This window comes from Falco cherrug, chromosome 4 (assembly GCF_023634085.1).
Source record: "Falco cherrug isolate bFalChe1 chromosome 4, bFalChe1.pri, whole genome shotgun sequence".
Taxonomy (NCBI): Eukaryota; Metazoa; Chordata; class Aves; order Falconiformes; family Falconidae; genus Falco; species Falco cherrug.
The window spans coordinates 110,878,998-110,900,060 of record NC_073700.1 but is presented as its reverse complement, the minus strand read 5'-3'; the positions used below and the strand labels follow the sequence as shown (position 1 = coordinate 110,900,060).

Genomic DNA, 21,063 nt, shown 5'->3' with positions numbered 1-21,063 from the left:
TTAGTCTGGTGAGTGCTAGGTTCTTGAGTTATTTTTCTTTTTACCCCCACCCCCCCCACCCCTTTTTTTTTTTTCAGTTGGCAGAATAATTATTTTTGTAGACTCTCTTTGGAAAACAGATTTAATTGGAACACTGCTCAACCTTTAGACCTCCGGTTCTGCAAATATGATGGATATAGGCCAAATTTTAAGGGATTTTATTTGTTGACCTATAATGGGCACACTGTCAAGCCAGCATAGGAACACTGCAGATTTTTAAATTTTTTTGAAAAAATTAAACTGTATTCAACACTTAGCTACAGTGGCTGCTTACTTCCTGGGACAATAAACACCAGACATGTAACAGTTCTCTTTTTCACTTACAATATTTATGCAGTGATGATGGCTACTGGCCTCAACTACAGACCAGGACCCCATGGTGTTAGGGTCCGTACAAATATGGGTACAAAAGACATGAGCAACACCAACATCACCCTCCTCTGCCAAAACCATATTCAAGAAAAGAATTCATAGCTTCCTCTACCATGCAGTTTTTCCCTGTGAATGCATAAAGCTTGAAATTCAACTGAAGTATGAAAACACCAACTTTTCTTTTTGCAGAAAACACAGGAGTGATGTTTTTTATTTCATCGTTTGTTTTTTATAACCTTTGAAAGAGTTAGGGCTTCTGTTTTATGCTTCTGGGTTTGCTTTGGTGTTTTTCTCCCCCCCCCCCCCCCCCTTTTTTTTTAAAAAACTAAATCTTAATCACCAGTTCTTCCCAAAGGTCTAATATGGCACAGCACAGTTTGTTCTTATCTGGCTAAATGTGGCTGCAGTGTGTGCAAGCATGTATGTGCCTCTGTGTGAACAGCAATGCATGACTTCAGCACTTACGCTGGAAGAGTTACATGTGTTGTACCAACTGGAACAATTTCCATGGACTTTCCCCAGAATTTGTTTTTCCATCTTACATCTGAAACAGGAAGAGGAAAAAAAAAAAAAGGACAGGTTTATAGGAATTCATAAATCACAGGAATTCATTCATAGGAATGGATAAATCAATCTATTTCTGCGTTCCACTTTCTTTTCAAGAAGTGCAAAATAACATGGTGCAACAGAATAAGAGTTCAAAGAATGCTGTGGACCTTTAAACATGGGTTTGGGTTTTGCTTTTTTTTTTTTCATTATATTATTGGGTATTGAAATAACAAAGGAACAGAAGTTTAAAAGTCCTCTCTGAAAAACTTTTTCAAAAGACAGAAATTTGAAAAAGTTATAGACAGTATATATTTCTCTGCAATTCAGTTGCTAGTGAATGAATGCAGACATTTCCAAAGAAAAAAGCAGAATTTCAAATATAAATATATAAGAACTAAGACCATCCACAGTGAAGAAGAAAATGCTTCAAAGGGCACAAAATTGCAGAGGGATTTAGTCCAACTTCCTCAGTGAGTTTAACTGGCCTTTTAAAATCTTGTTTGAATCACAGAAAGATGTGTCTAAGTCTCACATCATTTCTCAAAAAAAAAAAGATGAGAAATTTCAATGCAAGTTTAGCAAAATTTATTGAGCAAAAACATCTGGAAGAGAAAGAAACATAGACAGAAAAGCATGGCAGAAGAGTATAGAGTTAAATTGGGCTAGATAATCAGGCAGTAACTTTCACAGTAACTTCAGAGCTTAGGGGAATAGTATCCTTGCTGTATTAAGACACTAGGAACTCCATTCTCTGTCCAATCCGAAAAAAGAGGGAAAAATTCATCTCTAGTCTCAAAAAGATGCCAGTACTAACACAAGGACAACAAAACACTGTCTCCTATGCAGTTGTGGGGGGCGAAGCTGTTATGCTGGCTGTGAGATAGATGCTCAAACCGTAGGTAGGAGATTACACATCTCCTCAGTATGTATGTGCAAGTGATAGGACTGAGCCACACCAAGCTGCCTACTATTGCAAAGGCTGGAATGGGACATAGGGCAGAATTCCTCATAGAAAAAAAATTATCCTTTTCTTATCACTTGAGAGAAGGACCTTCTGGTTTATTTGGTTTTGGAGTTTGCTGCTGGGTCAGCATCACCCGGCTGAGTTAAAATGTATTATTAGACCGTGTTATGTTCTAAGTTTTCGTAAATGGCAAAGCTGTCCCACAGAGATAAACATCTTGGGAACCAGTGTGCAACCTGATCATGCAAAAATTTTAGGACAAAGTGTTACTTCAAAGCTATGCCCAGACTAATTCAGGCACAGATGTTGTAATAGTTGGAACTTTGTATTCTGCATTTCCATTGTTCATGTGTCTACACTCCTCTGCAAAAGCAGATTCAGCTTTGTAAGTCTGGGAAAACAATTTCCAAAATAACTGTCACTGTCAGAACCCAGTCTTCTGGCTCACTAGAGATGATCAAAAAATTTTTTGGTGGTGAAACAGATAAACTAAAGTCAGCGTCTGGTGGGATGACAGAACTACTCTGGCAACATTGCTGAGGGCTGTCTCCTTTTCAGCTGAGGAGATAATATGGTAAGTGAAAAGATCTTTACACACAGAAAGAAATTACCTCACTGGAAAGCTACCTTTCTGATTAACTTGATGTTAACCTTTCCGTGTAAGTTAATATAGCCCCATAAAGAGAGGCCACAGCATTTACAAATTGCCTTTGCACTGGAAAAAAATCATTGTCTAGATCTCCCATCAACTCAGTTAGCCACATTTAAACCCAAAACAACAAAATCCCTGCTGCACCCTGATTGAGTCTCCTGTGCTCATCAAGACCAAATCTCACACTCTCATTGATCAGTCTCAGCTCTCAGCTCTACAGAAGAGCTTTGTTCTCTAAAATATTTGAGTGACAACAGTTGTCAAGATCTGTTAAACAAATCAGTTTCACAAGTTGTTGTTAAGACAGGCTGCTATCTAGTCTTATTTATGCAGTATTCAGTAACTGAATACATTTTTGGTCATCTCTGCTTTTTAGCTGAGAAGAAAAGGCCTCATGTCCCTGTATTTGTTTACAAAGCAAATTATTACATTGAATAATGAAACCCAGACTAATGACAAAGTTCCAATTTCTGTTCAGTATGGCTCCACCTGTAATAATTAAGTCAGCAGAGTCAATCATAACAGAATTAAAGGTACATTGTGAATCGACAGATCTGGGTGAAGGATTTTAACTGAGTTAAAAGGCATAATTGTGTTCTGTGTACACTCCAGAAATATCTAACCACACAGGTACTGTGGCTAGCTGACATCTTCACCAGCATTACACAGCTCCAAAATACTTCTTTTGAAACACCGTGTTAGTAGAAAAATAGCACAGAATCTTACATGCTATAATAATGCCAGCAGAGAAAGACAAGGTAAATATATTTATCATTGCTGTTATGCTCATATTTGGAAATTATTTTCAGAACAGGTTTACAAGATCAGGATTTAACTTGTGTTTTTTCAAGCTATGTTCCATCTTGTTTGTTTTATAAATAACTTGAGGTACAACTCTCCTTTATTAAGAACCCCCTCCCCAGAATAAACCTGATTTTAAAGAAATGCAGATATTTGTACATGAAAAGAATAATCATTTAATATTTTATATATATATATATATATATATATAAACATCCAAATAAGAGGCATGCAAGTAAGCATAGGCTGACATTTCTTAAAGCCATTCTAATACACTTTAAGCAGGGAATTTCAGCTTTTCCCAGTTTCTGGATATTTCATGTTAGACATACAATTAAAATATTACAAACACTGTAAAAGTAAATGATAGACTGAAGAGTTACCTTGCCAAAAAGCAAAATTCACAGATTCAGCATGGCATGCAGAAATAGGCGGATGGTGACTGACCTAATAGCAAGGCATGAACGGGGAAGAAAAAGGATGGACATATTAACACTTGAACAGTCATTTTGGTTTGGGTTCTTTTTTCCCCCACCCCCTTCATTTTTTATTCATTTACAATTTGAACATTTACTTTCCCTTTGCAGTTGTGTCCTGGAGGGGGAGTCAGTCAGATCAATAAGGTACTGAAACCTAAGAAGCCTTCAAAGAAATGGGAAGCACTTATTTTAAAAGGCTTGTTCATCAAGTGAAAATCTACCTGTTTTGCACATCGACTCTAAGGTGATAATTACACTTACCCTTAGGACTCTTTGTATATTAACAGAAGCTGCAATTTGGGCACACAGACACACACCCCACCCCACCCCCCCAAAAAAAGGTACAAATAAACGGGCCAGTTTCTTCTGTACAGTAAATACCCACAAAATCCTAACTATGAGGGAGGGGACAGAGATCAGCATCTCTGAAGGGGCCACGGGTGGAGAAATCGAGCCATGAAATTCCATCTAGCAACCCCTACTAGTGCAGCAGTGATACTCCAGGTGTTTCTAGTGCAAAACTCTAATCACACACTGCATTTTATCAGCTTTGGGTAGTAGCACGTACATGAATTAGGGCAACCACCAAAATAGCGAAGCAAAGACTGTGAGTAAATAAACAAATACACAATGCAGACTGTTAAAATGAAATACTAAATAATAAAGTAACTGCACAAAGTGAAAGCAGCCACTCCTCCTTGGCTGTAAATTCTGCCTTCTGGATGAACATGACTAACAACTGACCAGGACCAACTCTTTGATGTGCAGTGCTTACTGTTCTTTTGACAAAGACAACTTTATTTTCAAGTCAAATTGCTATTTCCAACTATGAATTTAATTTCTTAACCATCTACATGGCTCAAATGCAGTTTTAATTTTGTCTTTGTTACTCATTTTGCAAATCTGTTATCGAGCATTTTTTCCGCAGGCATTGTTATTTATGTAACATCCTCTACTTGGTTTAAAAAAAAAAGAGAAGAGTACTAACTACTCTCAGCTATGCCATAATCCACCACAAGCAACACTCTCACATGCTGCACCCAGATTAACCCCAGATGTCACTATAATTCATGGGTTAAATTTAGCTCTCACTTAAACTGTTGTAATTCCAGAGTAAGGTCATGATGCTAAAACAGTTATTCTAAACTCACTCTGGTAACAGAACAGAATCCGTTATTTTATACATTTTGCCTATCCCATGGATTACCTACTACCTGCACTAACAAGTTATCTAAAGGAAGCATTAAAATGCTGGCACAAGCAGTAAGCAACAGCTCCCGATGCAAAGAGAAACTTTAATGCTTGCAAAGCTGCATGAAATTTCTTTCCTCCTGTACCATCCTCCCTTCCTAATAGTCCTCCACCCCCATACTATTACAGTAACTTAACTTTACCACACATCACTTATTGCACATATTAGAACAACAGCTGTCAACAGCCCAAGCCCCGTCATGTATTAAAGTTCCTCTTTAGAAAAAGCAGCCTTTGTACTGATTTATCCAATATTCAGGGGAAAATCTCTTTTAATTCAATCTAACATTTAAGCTCAGTACCGACCTTTATTCACCACTTTGTTACTTCAGTTTGAGGTTACATTGGTAACTTCAGTGCTCTATACACATCATCTTAGAACTGAAGCAACAAAATGAAGAACCAGATACATTACTTGAACTTTAAATGTGATTCTTGCTTTGACTGTTTTGTTCTCTTTTTTTCCTTATTTTTACTAATGCCTGTGCACATTTCCCCGAGACTAAGGAAAGATCACATAGCACTCCGTTTGGTCTGTTGTAAAGCATAATGTACAAAATGTTGTATCTTCAGAGACTGCCAAAACCACTTTTCATTTCCTAAAGGAAGCCTCTTAGAAGGCTTTCTCTGATCAAATTTCTAGGTCGTACACCCTTGCACACTGCACATTTTATAATTATTTTTTTTGTTATGTCTAGACATAATGAAGCAGCTTTCAATCATTCTTATTCTGCTAGGCATCAGATTATTTAGTTTTGCCTCTTTTTAACATATGACTCAAGCTTAGCAATTTTGGTAACTTGGCTGGTTTAAGTTTAGTGTTTTTTAACCATACTTAATAATTATTCTCCTATTGGGGAATTATTTTCATAAACACTCAGACCTGGATATGTTGTATACATCCTTCACCTACTAAGCTGTGGTACCAGGTTTGAAAGGCTTAGCCCACAAAGTGTTTGGACAGGAAGCAAAAATAGTCATATTGCCGTAGAAAATACTAGTGGCTGATTGGCTCACACAAAGGGTATATTTGTTATAAAAAAAGATATTAAATAGCTGAAGATACAGTATTTTTAATGATCACACACAGAATATTATGACAAGAATGTGAATGCTTGTTGCAGTCCGGATCAGATTTCAGCATAGAGAACTGCACTCCACTTAACCAAGTTATCCAGTTACTGGAGTAGGCAGCCTGCCAGCCTTGGCTTCTCGAGTGTCAGCTGTTGGTTGTCACGTCCCATCCCAGAGTTAGCAGACTTTCCTCAAAAAACAATTTCCTTCATTTATAATTCTGCAGCGTCCCTTGAGTTTTTCTGGGCTCAGGTCAAGTAAACTAGTTTTGTATTCTGCTATTAATTCCGGAGGATTCCAGCCATGCATTTAGAATGAGGCAGTGTATCAAGTAGCAAATCTAAAGGCTGCAGCATACAATACCTGTTCTGCGAAGAACTGGAAACCCTTATCTTCACGAATACATTCATAGGTTTCCCCAAGCACAGGATTAAATGGCTTACTTCCAGCTCGGTAGTAACTGGATGCATACGCAGAGACTGCAAATGCAGCTATATACACCTGGGAATAACATACGTTGAATTTTGATTAATTAATTTACCGCAGCCATGCACAATTTTTGCTATACATTCTGATTTAACAGAAGGGGGAAAAAATGAGGCCTTATCCTGACATCAGGTTCTGTATTTTTCCCATAATTTGCAGACTACAAACATGTGTGCCTCCTGCAAGCTAAGCACTAGCTTGGACATCAGAGAATTATTCACATTCAGTGGTCCAGGGATGGAATTATTACAGTCAGACACTGCAAATTTCAGCAACTTGGAACAGCATTTCTGAAAACTGTTTGAAACAGCTTAGCATCCTGCAACAGTTCAAAGCAGTAACTTTAAAAATCTAACTTAAAAGTTAGATTTTGTATTATAACTGGCTTTCGCAGTTACGGTTTGTGAATCTATGGATCTACCAACTGTTCTTTTTCTCAACATGGCACGGGAAGTATTGGATGAGTTTTCACCAAGTATGCTATTGCTAATGCAGTTTGAATTATCTGCTGTGTGCTATTCATGTGCTAATCATGAAACTGTTCTTGATTATGACTGAGACACAGGTAACCCTTCCAAATTTTTGCAGTCAACTGAAGCATAATTCCTCCTAAACATGACGAATTAAAATTTGGTGTTGTTTGATTTAGGTCTCTTTTGTACCATTTTTCTCCCTTTTCATTCCCTTTTCCTCATCTTGTGAAAGTGTAGATGGTCTCCTTTCAGGATTTCAGAAACTGAATCCACTTCAGAATGGCTCTCTTATGAACTATTGCAATTACTATGCAACCACTAGCACTAATTTTGCCTCAGGAGTTTCTCCAAGGCAAAGAACACTCCATTCTGAGGTGATTTCCAGGTGCTTGGGTGTGGGAAGGAAGGAAAAGGTTTATTTTGACTCCCATATGAACAACTATTGCTCATTTCCTTTTCCTTTTAAGATATGTTCTCAAACGAACAAAAAAGGCTGTGCACCAACCCCCCCAGTTAATAACCATACCCTCTGTTCTGAGGACAGACACGAAACTGTAACTCTTGCGGAGTGTCAGAACGGAGCAAGAGGCTTTTCAAACAGTATTCATAACGTGACTATTTACATTCATTAATAACCTCATTTTAGGGTAAATAATAACCTCCCATTTAAGAGAATTTAGAAAGGTTTTAACCTTTTGTTTACGGGCTTACATATTAAGTAGCTCTTATGCAACTGGAAGCAGAACAACTGAAATGTGTTTTTTCTTTTGCCAAACACTGAATTTCGGGTTCTGCACTGGCAGAAGATGACACCGTTACTATACCTAACATACATTCATATTGCCTAGTTTTGAGAACCTGAATATTTTGACTCAACCCCAAAACTTCACAAAACCAGTTAATAAAACAAATGGAGCTCGTTTGATTAATACAAAGGTATCACAGTAGTGTAGGGCTGGAAGATGAGGCATCCTCTATGCACAACTGTGTTACCAGATTGGACATCCTTAAAAAAAGGATATACTGTAACTTTCATACTCAAGAGGGAAGTATATTAGTTCACAACCCCCTTCTTTTTTTCTGTAAATTTTTAATCTGACAGAGTATGACCTGCAAAACAGAACTAAACTACTGCTTTGCTTAACCTTGCTGTCCAGCAAGGTACTCGAGGAAAGAGATTTTCTGACAAAGCAACAGAAATTACGCAGAAGAGTCTAAAATAGTGGGTATGTAAGTATGTACAGACACGTTTGGAGAGTCTTCCTCTCTCAGCTGGGAGAAAAAGAAAAATGGAACAGAACATCTTAATTTCTTTGGCAGACTGTTTTCATATTTCCTTTGTTCTAATTACATTAAATGTTACTAAGTATTTGGAATAACATATTTACCATCCGTTCAAATGGATTAGGTGTATGTGCTGCTTTATCTAGTAGTTCACTGTACTCCAGCTCCTCGCAGAGACGCTGAAGGGTGTTAAGTGGCTCATTTAATTCAACAGGCATGGCCACTTTGGAGAGATCCTTTCCTATGTTATTTCTCAGGATATTCCATAGGCTGATGTTACTTGTATTAGGACATGGAGCTGGTAAACATGTTCTCCGTTTAGAATTGCATCCGATTCCACTTTCAGAAATACAGTCTGAAAAGGAAGGAAGTGGCAAAATAAGTCAAATCACTGTTTACTTAGTTTCACCCCTCTGCAACATACATTAAAATGCAACCATCTTTTTTCTGCCAAAACTTCCTTCCACTCTCACAATTCATTCACGTATTTCATTTGTGGTTTGAAGATAGCCTGTTATAAAAATGATAAAATTAAGAACAAGATTTTAATTTCTGTGTGTTAACTGAGATAAATGCCAGGTACAAAAGATGCATAAAAAATTACCTTCCTTCCCCTTAAAGGCCATAAGAAGGCTCAGGCTTTCCACTGAATTTGAAAAAGTAAATATTATAACTATTTTATTTGTAACAGAGATGGATTTCTATGTTTAAGGAACATAAAACCTCCCTCCTTGACAGAGTTCCAATTAAGTTGACACTTCTCAGAAGGCAAGGCGTAACTTAACAGATCCAAGCATAATAACAACTCCTACCTACTTTTTCTGCTTTTTTGAATACTCCTATCAGGGAAATTTACTGCACCACAGATTTACATGCAGACTTTTCCACAGTATTTATAATTTTAAAAAATTTAGTGATGTTAGGTTTTAGATTCACCGATAATTTGGTGAAGAAATGGCCTGCTTTGAAGGTGGAAAAGCTGATGCAACTGTGAAGCTATATGTTTGCTGAAGATAAAAAAAAAAAAAAAAAAGGACTCATGTCAAGAGTCTTTGACATGAATATCTGAGGTCTGTGTTCCTATGTCAAAGCAATTGGAACAGGATAAATAGTTCTAAGCGTGCCATGAAATGATTTGTGGCAGGGTCAAAGCAGAGCTACAAGCTTCTGCAACAGGCACTAGTCTGAAGTTACTACGTTGCTTATCTGTACAACAATCTCATTTCAGAGAGGAATACGGTTGCCACTACAAGAACGTATTTTATCTTTACACGCTCGTAGATACACCTAGGAAGCTTCTGCCCTAGAATCAGTCACCATTTGGAGACATTCAGGCATAGCCCCAGTCTGTTAACCCCTGTCCTCATCGGGCTTTCCTCACACAGCTTTGTCTTGGAGGAATTAAAACAGCACTGAGCAGCACATTTTTTCTGTGCTGTACATACCCAAAGAATCTCTGCCCTTACAGGCATGATTTCAACCAGTGTTGCCTCTGCTGGTCCATTGACATAAGCACAATACCAGCAATGCTTCCAGCAGCGACAAAGTACAGATAATCACACGGGCAAATTTCTCCTTCACTGTCACGTATGCTAGCCCATGCCTCAGACGGACGCTTCAAGTGTAATCAGCAGCATCAAAATTTTGAGGAAGAAATTTCCACCTTTTCTGCCACTCAAACTAGAGGTCCTAAAACTTCATATGACTAAGTTACTGTAACAAGGACAGGGGAACTATTTGCAGTCTACTGCCTATCTCTTTTTGCATAAAAACAGCAAGGGCACTATGAATCAAAAACTCTACCTTAAATAGGTATACTGTTAACAGTTAGGAGGTAGACCTCTATACTTTCCCCTTGAAGGAATTTATTTAATATCAGAAGAGGCCATAAAGATACCTTCTTTGATACCTCAGGAATGAGGGGATGCCTGTAAAGGAAGGAGGTAAATGCTAAAAATTTATCCTTGTTCAAAAGAGCTCTCTGACATGGAATTTGGCTATGTCCTTTGACAGTTTCTAATTAAAAGCAGAGTACCAGCCCATTAATTGGGTTAAACTGGTGATAAAACAGAGTGGAGAGCAGCTAAGATATTCAGATACCAAATTTTCTATAAAGTGAAGTTTGCCCACCCCACTATGAGAAGAAAAGTCTGTGCAGTTCTGGTTTAAAAAAGCTGTAACAAATGGCCAGCAACAATACTGGAGGAGATTGTGACCTCCAGCTAGACTCAACGACTTTTAAGGCCAGACTGAACCATTATCTGGTCTGCCCTTCTGCATTACAGTGGCCAGAGGATTTTATCACAATCCTACAATTTACGGTTCAGCTAAAGCCCTGCAGGAAAAAAAAAAAAAATATCCAGTTTGCTATTAATGGGAGTGGCAGGGTGCCCAAAGCACAGAAATAGCAGGTACCAGAAGGATGTGGAGGTGCTGCTAATACGGAGGAGCTTCAGTGACAGTCTTTGTTACAAGATGAACAGTCATACTAGTACAGTTTTTTAAGGTCCAGATCATGAGATAATCAACCTGTATTCTTTCCTGTCTTTCAAAAAAAACAAAAAAACCACCTTAATTTTTAAACAATTACACAATACAACAGATCTCCAGGCATTTCAAACTACCCAAATTCACAGGGATCCACTGGTCCTTGGAGATGATCGGGAAACAGCTGCTGGTAAGCAACCACTGTTCAGCATTTATGAAGATAAAAATGTATTGATAGAGTGAGAAGACCGTTGTGGTTAGCTGAAAGGAGTTGAAGGCACAAAGCCAATTAGTTTGTTATGACCAATTCTTCTCCCTCTTTTTTTGATTCTGTCTCGAATTAGCAAGACAGTTAAATAAGCATATGTACTAAACAAGACTATCATGATTAAAACATGCAAAAAAATAAATCCTTATGGTCATACACCAGGCCTGCCAGCGTGTAATTATTCTCATGTTCCTTTAAACACAGTTCTGCTACAAACAACAGAACTCTGAATGTGGTTGTTAAATTGTAGACTAAAAAAGACAGACTGACAAGAAGAAAATTACTTTTTGACAAAAAAGAAAGCAGCTAGGCCTTGCTACTTTGAAAAATCCTGTGGCCATGAAAGTAACTGAAAAGGAGTGCGAGTTGCACCAAGGAAGCCAAGAAAATAGGTGTTTCTTTGCTGATGCAGAACCGCCATCCTGTTTAAACAATGGTACCCAGGCCCTGTTAAGGAGATTAGCCAGAATGTCCTGTTCAAAACCAATCTGAGGCTGTAAGAGAAAAAACACAGGCTGTTTACATCTCAAAACCTGTAATATCAAATAATTTCTAGTAAGAGAAGAAAAAAATATCCCAAACAAAAAGAATCAAAGAAAATTCTCAAAACATGTTATAATAAATCACTGAACTTACCTAAAGTTTGTCTTTCATTCTCCATGTCATTGCTTAGGTTATCTTCTGAGACATTATCACTGATATCACTTACATATGAGTCATCATCTGATACCTGAGGTGGGTTGAGGAAATAAACAAGATACATCAGTCATTAAAATAACCCCATACGCACATGAAAATTGTGACTTTCCACTGCAATTATTGTTTTAATAGATTTGAACTGTTTAAGGTATGTTTCAGTATTACAGGAAAGTACTAAAGTCCTACAAAGACACAATTGAGCTTGGGAGAGATCACCATCACTGAAAATTCAACTATTATTTTAGTGGAGACATGTTTCATCTTCTTGGCCCCACAGCTAAGAAGGCTTTCCTCATATCAAAACTCAAGGTGCTTTTATAGAGTTTGAGAGAGGTGAGAAAAATGAGCTAAAACATTTCAATACGCATGACATCAGCCCCAAGGTACCTACAGGTACCACAAGGACAGGTATCAATATATATTATATATTTCTATGATACAATTTCTTTTCTTACTTAAAATACAATTTAAGCACCTGTATAATGACTCAAGGCAGACAGTACAATATATGCAGTATCTGCAGACTAGCTACCAAACTGCCATTTGCCCCAATGTGCATGTAAGACTTCTTCATAATAATTGTTACATTTTACTACATGTAAAGAGGCAATGACAACAAATAAATATATGCAGCACATTCACTTGTAAATGTTTTGAAGATTTTCATTTTCTGGCAGTCATCTGATGTGCAGTTAGTGCTCAGAAAGACCGCACGTCAAGTAGCAGATAAGAGACTATATCGGAATGATGTCAATCTTAATGCTCAGACCTCATTTTCTGAAGAACTAGCAGAGAGCAGGACTTCCTGTGCATCAAAAAATTCTGTGAGAGAGTCAGCTATAGACAGTCTGCTTTCATTTGAGACCTGGTGCACCAGACCTCTGCTTTCTTCTCTCGAATTTTCCTGTTTAAAAGAAATAAAAAGTTTTGAGAGGAGTACCACCACACATAGTATTCATGCCTGCTATTCCACAGTCACATAAGGTAAAGAGCTGTAACACACTGGGAGAAGATTGCACATGCTGTTCTCGAATTTAATGAAAGGTAGCATGTGTTTCATGGAGGGATTTAAAACCAAAGTAAAACAGACCAAAGAGAAGAAGAAAAAAAGAAGGGGGGGGGGGGGGGGGGGGGCACGGGGAAGGCAATGCATATTCAGTAAATCAGTTATGGCCCTGCATGTACTTTTTCCTGAGGTAAAAAGTATGTAAAAATGCTTTGATATTTGAGTGATTTAGCCAGATATACACAAGTGTATCATCAAAAAGCCCCAAAAGAACAAAACTCCCACCTCTTTATATCGTATCCTAGATTTACATTCCTTTCTGATCTAACAAATGAATTAGTCTTTGCCTCCCAAGCCTGGCTGAATGCAAAGCCTGAGGTGCAGTGGCATACAAAATTCAGAGGGGCAAAGTTGCTTTCTACATAATAGCAATGCTTTCCTAGCTCTTTTTCTTCGCTAGATAATTTTCTGTGCTGTGCTTTGGAAAGCTTTCCTTCATATCTACACCTAAGATAGCTCCATGTCAACCAAACCCAGCATACTAACAAAGCCATGTAAGGGTCATTGTTTTTGCTGCTGCAGGCACGTTTGGCTGTCACAGAGATCCCGGCAGCTCCTCCCACAGAAGGCATAAGCAGAGTTCCAAAAGGTGGCCTAGCAAAGGTGGAGTGACCAGCAAGACTCGTTTCATTCTGTGGATGCAGTAAAAAACTTGAGGAACGTTGTGCACTATTGTTTTCCCTGATAACTCTACCAACACTGGTGGGAAAAGGGCTAGCTGGCCCAAGGGAGCGTATTAACTGCTCCCAAGTTTTTCTGCATGAGAGGTTTTACTAACCTGTAACCATGACTGCCTTATCATATTTTTGCAGGAATTGTCGTGTTTTACTTGCAGAACAACACAATGAACAATCTGACAAGTCTACAATCAAACTGACAAATCTTCTTGAAAAGTTTTTCTGCTGGTAGATTTTACTATAGCATGGAATGTTATTCAGTATGTGCTGATAACGGTGACATGGTAACACCACAAACTTATCACACAAAAGACGTTTTTTGTTGGGTTTGGGGGTTTTTTGTTTGATTTGTTTGTTTTTTTTTTTAAATAAAATACTTCTGATACAGCAGCAGGAAAAGAAGAAACCTCAACACTGTCTCTTCTGTGGGAAGGCATTTACACTAGTCTACAAGTACCAAAAAAAAAAATCTTACATACATGAGCATTGCTGCTGGGATTGTTTCCAATACTATTTTGAATCTGAGAAGGAAAGTGAGCAGAAAAGGCTCATAAAAGAACAGCAGATATTTAGATCTACCTTCAGATTATCTTCTTTCATGTTCCCACTCTGGCACGATAAACTACAACATAAACTGCCCAACAGACAAACTAAACTTTTACCTTATGCACAGGCTTGAGATACTAGTTTATACTGCTTCAATTTTCAGGTCTATCATAGCAACTGATGTATCATTTACAGCCAATTTTTGTGCAGTGGCCCTGTCTTCCTCACAGCAGCATTACTGCATCACAGTCCTCAGACAAATCTAAAATGAAACTTCTCCAGTGTAAGTGATTTCATCCTTAAGTTCCATCCCAAACCATGCCAGAGGGAATTTGTGAAAGGACCTTTTGAAAGCTATTTTGGGAGGGGGGGGCATATAGTAGACAGAACAAGTTTCAGAAATAATCCATTGTCATTGCAAGGACCTCCACTAAATAAGAAAATAAAGAACTCCTGAAGTTAAAACCCAATGCATTAATGCTTGTCTGGATAGCAAGTTAAGTGCGGTTCACATTCTCATGGGACTAAAAGCAAAAAGCATTAGAATGATGAACTACCTTAAAAAAGAAAAAAAGAACAGCTAAATATGATCAAAACACAGCTCTACCGAAACAGATGGAATGACTAAACTATCTTTAAAAATAAAAGGAAATAATAAATTATATATAACTCAGCATTACATCCACTCAGGTTTTAATGAAAGACTTATACTACAAGCACAGCAGAAGTTTCCGTATGAGTTAACGTTTAGGAAAATCCATCAGAGATAACACAGTTCTTGCTTCCCTCGCTACCACCATTAACACCTAGATCCTATGACCTATAAATACACTACATTCTGCATTCTGCAGCAAGCCAAAAAAACTGTCTGAACATCAGTACATATCAAACTGGCTAACTGGATTTGCAGAAGACTCCCTGGCTTCACACAAACCAAAATAAATGGCTGGAAGGGCTCTGGTACATCTCATTTCTTTGAACCTTTCATGGAAATGTCTGATAGTTGTTCTAAAGCTCACATGATCCACACTGGTAGCCAGTGTTCCAGGCTAACAATATTTAGACAGGCAACAAGGAGCTACAGAACTTGAAAGTTAACAAGGGAATAACGAGGAGAGAAACAGTAGCATGAGGGTAACAAGGCAGCAGCTCTGTTCATGCTGAACGGGAAGCAGACAGAAGGCGAGGGAGAACACCAGCAACCAGTAGCAAAAAGCAGTTAGAAGTGTGCTCAGGAAAACTGCTCACAAGAGAAGTCTCTGAAATCAAATGCTGCACAATGCATCACCAGAAATGACTCATAGCCATGACAGTGGACTCATTTTACTAACACTGTACACCATACAGAAGACACAAAGAACAGGACAAAATGCAGCTATGCAGCACTGTCTAGAAGTAGGGGCTTGAGGAACACACATCACTGAAAGAGGAAATCCATACCCACCTTCACCAAATCTGGACTTGATTTTGCATTAGATGCTGAATCAAGGATCATAGATTCGGCATGTATTCTGCGTAACCGGTCTTTAAGATCTGTGTTTTGTGCTATTGCCTGGAACATTTAACAAAAATATCGGGGATATAAAGTTCTCTCAACTAACTTGAACACGGCTTTATTGTGTAAAAAGGGGCAAAGAGTATTATTTAAAGTGCAGTATAAAACACCACCACCACATGAGTTTTCACTGGTTCAGCAAATCATTTATTTACAAATGCTCCAGACCTTGTTCCTTATCTCTCAAATTAAACTATTTTTTGTTCAGCATGAAGGAAAAGACACATAAATGGAGAAAAAAAGCCAAAGGTGGCAGGGATATTTCAAGTTACTAAGTTTTGCAAGCTAATTTAATGTTATAAATGAATTTTGTGCATCTTTTTTCTTTTCAAGCTCCCTTCCCTCATCCCTATCTCCAGCCTAGCCTCTCTCAACATTACTTCTTACTCTTGCCACATCCAAAAACATCTGAATTTCCCATCAGCCTGGTATAGTGACAGTTCCCCATGTCTTCCACTGACAGAGAAACAAGACTTAAATTCAGACAGGTACCTGTGTCCTCTCAGCTTATAATGGCAATGATCAGAATAAAAAGCCTCTACTGCAAACTCATGTTTGTTACAGGTTATTTACTCATGCTGGGTGCATCTGATGGACAGATGTCAGTTAGAGTAGACTTGTAGGAAGAGATTGCAACCCTGCCTGCAACGAAAATATCCCTGAAAGAAAAGATTGGGTTACTAATTTTGGAACAATATTGAAGACTTACTGCCCATTTTGGTGATCTGAATCAATACTAGGATGTGGAGAACCCTGCTGTTTACACATTCACTTTGTCCCACAAATGCTTCTAATTTCAACAGTAATTTTTTTTGGAAATAGTCTTGAGGGCAGGAAAGACAGTAAGCTTGAAGTGATAATGGAGAAGAGAAAGTAATTTCCGGCTTTCCATATGTGTGGTCTGAATTTGCCATACAGGCATATATCACTTCTGTGTCAAGTGTTCAAGTGGACAGCATTATGTTATACCCACAACATCACGTAAGTGCAAAAAAGAATTTACACAGCTTTGCTGTAATAGCATCTTCCAATTTGCATTGTTTGCTACAAAGTGTTTTCTTCCTTCTCTTGTCTTCTTCCTCCACCCAAAATAAAAATATTGTACTTTTCCCCATTCTGTATGTGCTTTTCTTAGACTGTGTGTAGGTCAAGGGTACTATCTTAGTGAGAGAGAAGCAGAGGCAGAGATGCTAATTTTGTGGTGGTTTATCTGCTTTAAATCTGTTTATTTTTCTTCCCCTGCCAGGCTTATGAGAGCAAAACAGACTTATGTTTGATAGCTTTCAACCTGTAAAGTCTGATTTTTTTGTTCCTCACGTACAGAAAACAACAGAAATGAACAACAACAAACACTGTCAAAGTCATCAACGCAGACTCTCTTGCAAGGAAGTCTTAGAAATATGCCAAGTTTATCATATCTGTGCTTCCATACATCTTCAAAGGAAGCCTATTCCTTTCTCCTACAAGATCTCTGCTGTATAGGGTGAGAAAATTTCTGTTGGCATCATGGCTTTACAGATCTGCAGGCTAAGAATAGCTCTCACAGATGTAAACCTCTGCTGAAACTGGCAAGGGTCACAGATGACTTCTGGATGGGCTACAAAAGGCTTATTAAGTATCAGGTAAGACCTAAAAGCATGACTTCCAAAAGATATTTAAAGGATGAAGACAGAAAACAGAATTTCACTGCTCAGAAAAAAATATTTATGCTAAGCTGTATTCACTGAGTTCAGATATCTTAAAACAGATTTTTGGATATAAAATTGGTAGGCATGTAACACTGGAAAAATAAAAGTCACCTATTCAAATATCAGAAGTGAAACATCTGAAAGCCAAAACCAAAGAAGTGCAACTGAATATATAGTTATTATGCAACAGGTCTCAGCTTTCTCTAAATACCATGAAGACATCACGGCCTCTAAAGGGCTAGGCAGGGAGGCACATTATACGCTATAAAACTATAACTATATGCAGCTTTTGTAAAGCAAAGGGAAGTTATCATACTGAAATAATTCAAAGATTATCTATATCACATCCAATGCCAGAGAGTTTGGATTTTGCAATAGGAATTTGCAACAAACACTGAAATTTTAAGACCATGATAATGATGGCACTCATTGCTATGAAATCAGATCACTGTTTGGTTGACACATTCAAACATCACCAATCTGAAAGTTCTGGTCTCAACCAATCACAAAAAGCACACCAACCAAAAAAACCCCACCTTTTTAAAGAGCACAATCTTTCATCATTTAGAACTCTGCCCTAACAGCTCCATTGCTGCTTTTAGATGACTAAGAGATAATTAAAGTTGGAAGTCAATATAAACAAGTTGTACTTGAATTTGTTTTGCAGTGTTTTGGTGCAGCATGATGAAGCTGCAGTGCATTAGAAGGGGCAGCTGAGTGCTTTCAGCCACTCTCACCTTCATTTCATGCCAAGTCATACAGTGAATACTTGAGTGCTGTTTAGGAAAAGAAAAGGAAAAGGAAACGTGCAACCTACCAGAACTGAGGGATTAAACAGTGAGAGAAAGTAGATTCATTGTCACAGAGCAGCCCTCTGATTCTTAGCATCAAATGATTCAGATTATACTACATACCTCAATCAATCTATCAAACTTCAGTGATTTCACAATACCTTTAACATTTAGTAGAATCTTTGAAAAACAGCATACATAGTAACATACTATGATTCAATACTGCGAATTCTAGCACAGAACAGACACTAAATAAACAGAAATTAACTACTATAAAATTTAGAAGTAATATCTGATGACAGTGAAGCTTGCTGAACTTCAGCATGTCACTTACGGATGTTAAGGCATTCTTCAAGCCAACTATTTGTGCAGATGGAGATGAGGATGCATCGTGCTCCAGCATCTGCTTCAGCTTTTCTCTCTCTGTAGATATGGTGCTGAAAGCTGACCTCAAGGTGAAGTAAACTAGAACCATTTCATAAAACGTGAGTTAAAACCAGCTACCAGTTGTATAGATACCAATTATCTAAAACTTCAATGAAGCATCATTTATGGTGACAGAAACAAGAACTTAGGTTAAGAGATCCAGGGTGGGTTACTAAAAACAAGTAGTATTAATCAAGGTTATAGGGTAGATTTTTTTAGTAGAAGGAATGTTTATGGTGAATGCTACTGTATTGACTATATTAGCCACAGTCAAAATTATTCTGATTATTTGTGACAGATGGCAACAAAGCTAACTAACCACATCTGCTCTTCACTTGCTTTTGTTCCCCAATTAGCATGAATCTTCAGATGGTAATGACTCTATTCCACATTCCTTTAAGAATTCCAGTGGGGGAGGAGAAGACAGGGAAGAAAAAGAATGAAATAGAAAAAAAAAATATCAAAAAAGCAGCTATAACACATACTGTGCCACAGCTATAGGGTTAGTAGTTTCCCCACAAGCAAGTCAACTGCGTTGTTGAGTTTTGTTATGTCTTTTTGGGATAAGGAAATTTCAGCTTGTTAGATGATTTAGTGACTCAAAAGGCCAGATCTTGAATGTTGTGCAAGTTACAATGCTACTTCTACTCCTTTCAGAGCCAGTATTACCAGCCTGAAACATTTAAATCAGACAACAGATTATGTGATTTTAAAATCGCTAGATTTTTAAAGGGGAAATGCACTTTCCTTATTTTTTTACTTTTAAGACTAATCTTTTCTTTAACCACAAGAAATAAAAAATTATTCAAGTAATATTTGTTTATATAGAATTTCAACATTGATCTAACTTGAAAATGAGAGGATTTCTTGAGGGTCTAATCAAGCCTTGTAATACAGTCATGAGAACTGCCAATGCAAAAATGTATCCATTTACAGGGAAATGGAGATACAAAATCTGAGCATGGATGCGTGACAGGGGCAAAGAAGAAATCTCTGATACCTCTCTCTTCTAATCATCCACTCAGCATTAACCGGAATCATCATCACTTCATTAAGTATTTGATGTAACCTTATTTACTCTTCTAAGAAAATATCCTTAAGGTTTATTTCAACACTGCAAACCATTACCAAAGCTAATTCTCATACTTTAACCTATTTGAAGAAATCTTTAACAGTATCACAGAGGGTGGGGAGGAAGATGTATCCACTATGATCAATTTTGTTAGCCTTTCATATGAGAATGACGTGACCAGAATCTTCAGTGACCTTAAATACAATTTAATAAGTTGTATACTAACTTAAAATTTCAAGAATTATTACATACTAAATTACTAATTTTACATTTTATTTAGTTTGACTCAAAAGCTAAAGCAAAAGTTTTCTTCGTTACCCTCTTTTGGAAGGGGTGTAGTATAAAACAACTTTGGAAAAAAATTCTTTGCACTCTTAATAAAATTATACTGTATTAAATGGTACCAAGTCAGTTGTCCCCTCAAACACATGGGTCAATCTAACCAAAATTTCTGACATGGACATTTCAGGTAATGATCTTGAGGAGGTGATTTCTTTGCTTGGCTTAATAGCAACTTTTCCAACTGTGCCTTGCCCCCACGTCTTTTCTCCTTTTGGAAAATATATATCAGTTTCGACTAAAATTGACTTTATAAAGTTTACCACTTAGATACATTTCTTATGTAATGGAATCAAGATACATCAGCACCAGAGGAGAAAAACAAGCAAAGAATGCTTATTGATAACATCAACCATTATCCTGTGCAAAAGGCAACAAAGCCAATACTTCCATAAGTCTTTCAGGTATAAATACTGAAGTGCCTTCCTCACCAAAACCATTTAAACAATAAAAATGTTTCTTGTGCAAGGGTGTTGGAGCAAATCACTGCCAATGAAAAATTATTCTGAGAGAAGAAACATTTCTAGTCAAGCTGCCCCTCTGGCTGCTTTACATGATTTTACTCTTCTGTATTCACTAAAAATAGGTTACTACCATAGCAACCCCTTGCATCACCAACAAATGTTGACTCTGAAATACAGTGAAGCACACCAAATATACAAACATGTATGTGCTCATATACACACATATGTATGCAAACACAAAAGAGTGTAATCTGCTCTTATGTTTATAGCAACTGATTTTAGGATTTTAACCTTATGGCAAAAAAAAAAAAAAAAACAAACAATCTAGGGTTTTAGCACATAAAACAAAGGGCTGTCCTTTATTAAATAAAAAATAAAAAAACATGATGATTAAGCCACTTTTTTCAAATGACTCAAGAACTCAACATTTGCAGTTCCTCAGGGGAATTAATGGAAGGGAGGATGGTTTCTGCTTTATCTAAACATTAAACAGGAAGCATTCTCAGAAGGCACATCATTATTTAACTTGTGATGATATAAAACCACATATGAAAGACAATT

General features: G+C 37.5%; 1 protein-coding gene across 14 annotated transcripts in view; it reads right to left on the bottom strand.

Moving 5' to 3' along the window:
- OSBPL3 (oxysterol binding protein like 3) overlaps positions 1 to 21,063 on the bottom strand; it is an 89,564-nt gene that overhangs the window by 8,910 nt on the left and 59,591 nt on the right. For 13 of the 14 annotated variants that reach the window (XM_055707196.1, XM_055707191.1, XM_055707195.1 and 10 more), the window contains 8 exons: positions 18,536 to 18,666; positions 15,612 to 15,719; positions 12,648 to 12,782; positions 11,816 to 11,909; positions 8,529 to 8,779; positions 6,545 to 6,682; positions 3,761 to 3,824; positions 877 to 955 (listed from right to left, as the gene is read on the bottom strand). In XM_055707196.1, coding sequence (XP_055563171.1) covers positions 877 to 955; positions 3,761 to 3,824; positions 6,545 to 6,682; positions 8,529 to 8,779; positions 11,816 to 11,909; positions 12,648 to 12,782; positions 15,612 to 15,719; positions 18,536 to 18,666 — 1,000 coding nt within the window. The remainder of the gene's footprint in view (positions 1 to 876; positions 956 to 3,760; positions 3,825 to 6,544; positions 6,683 to 8,528; positions 8,780 to 11,815; positions 11,910 to 12,647; positions 12,783 to 15,611; positions 15,720 to 18,535; positions 18,667 to 21,063) is intronic. The other variant, XM_055707200.1, reaches the window with a different exon arrangement.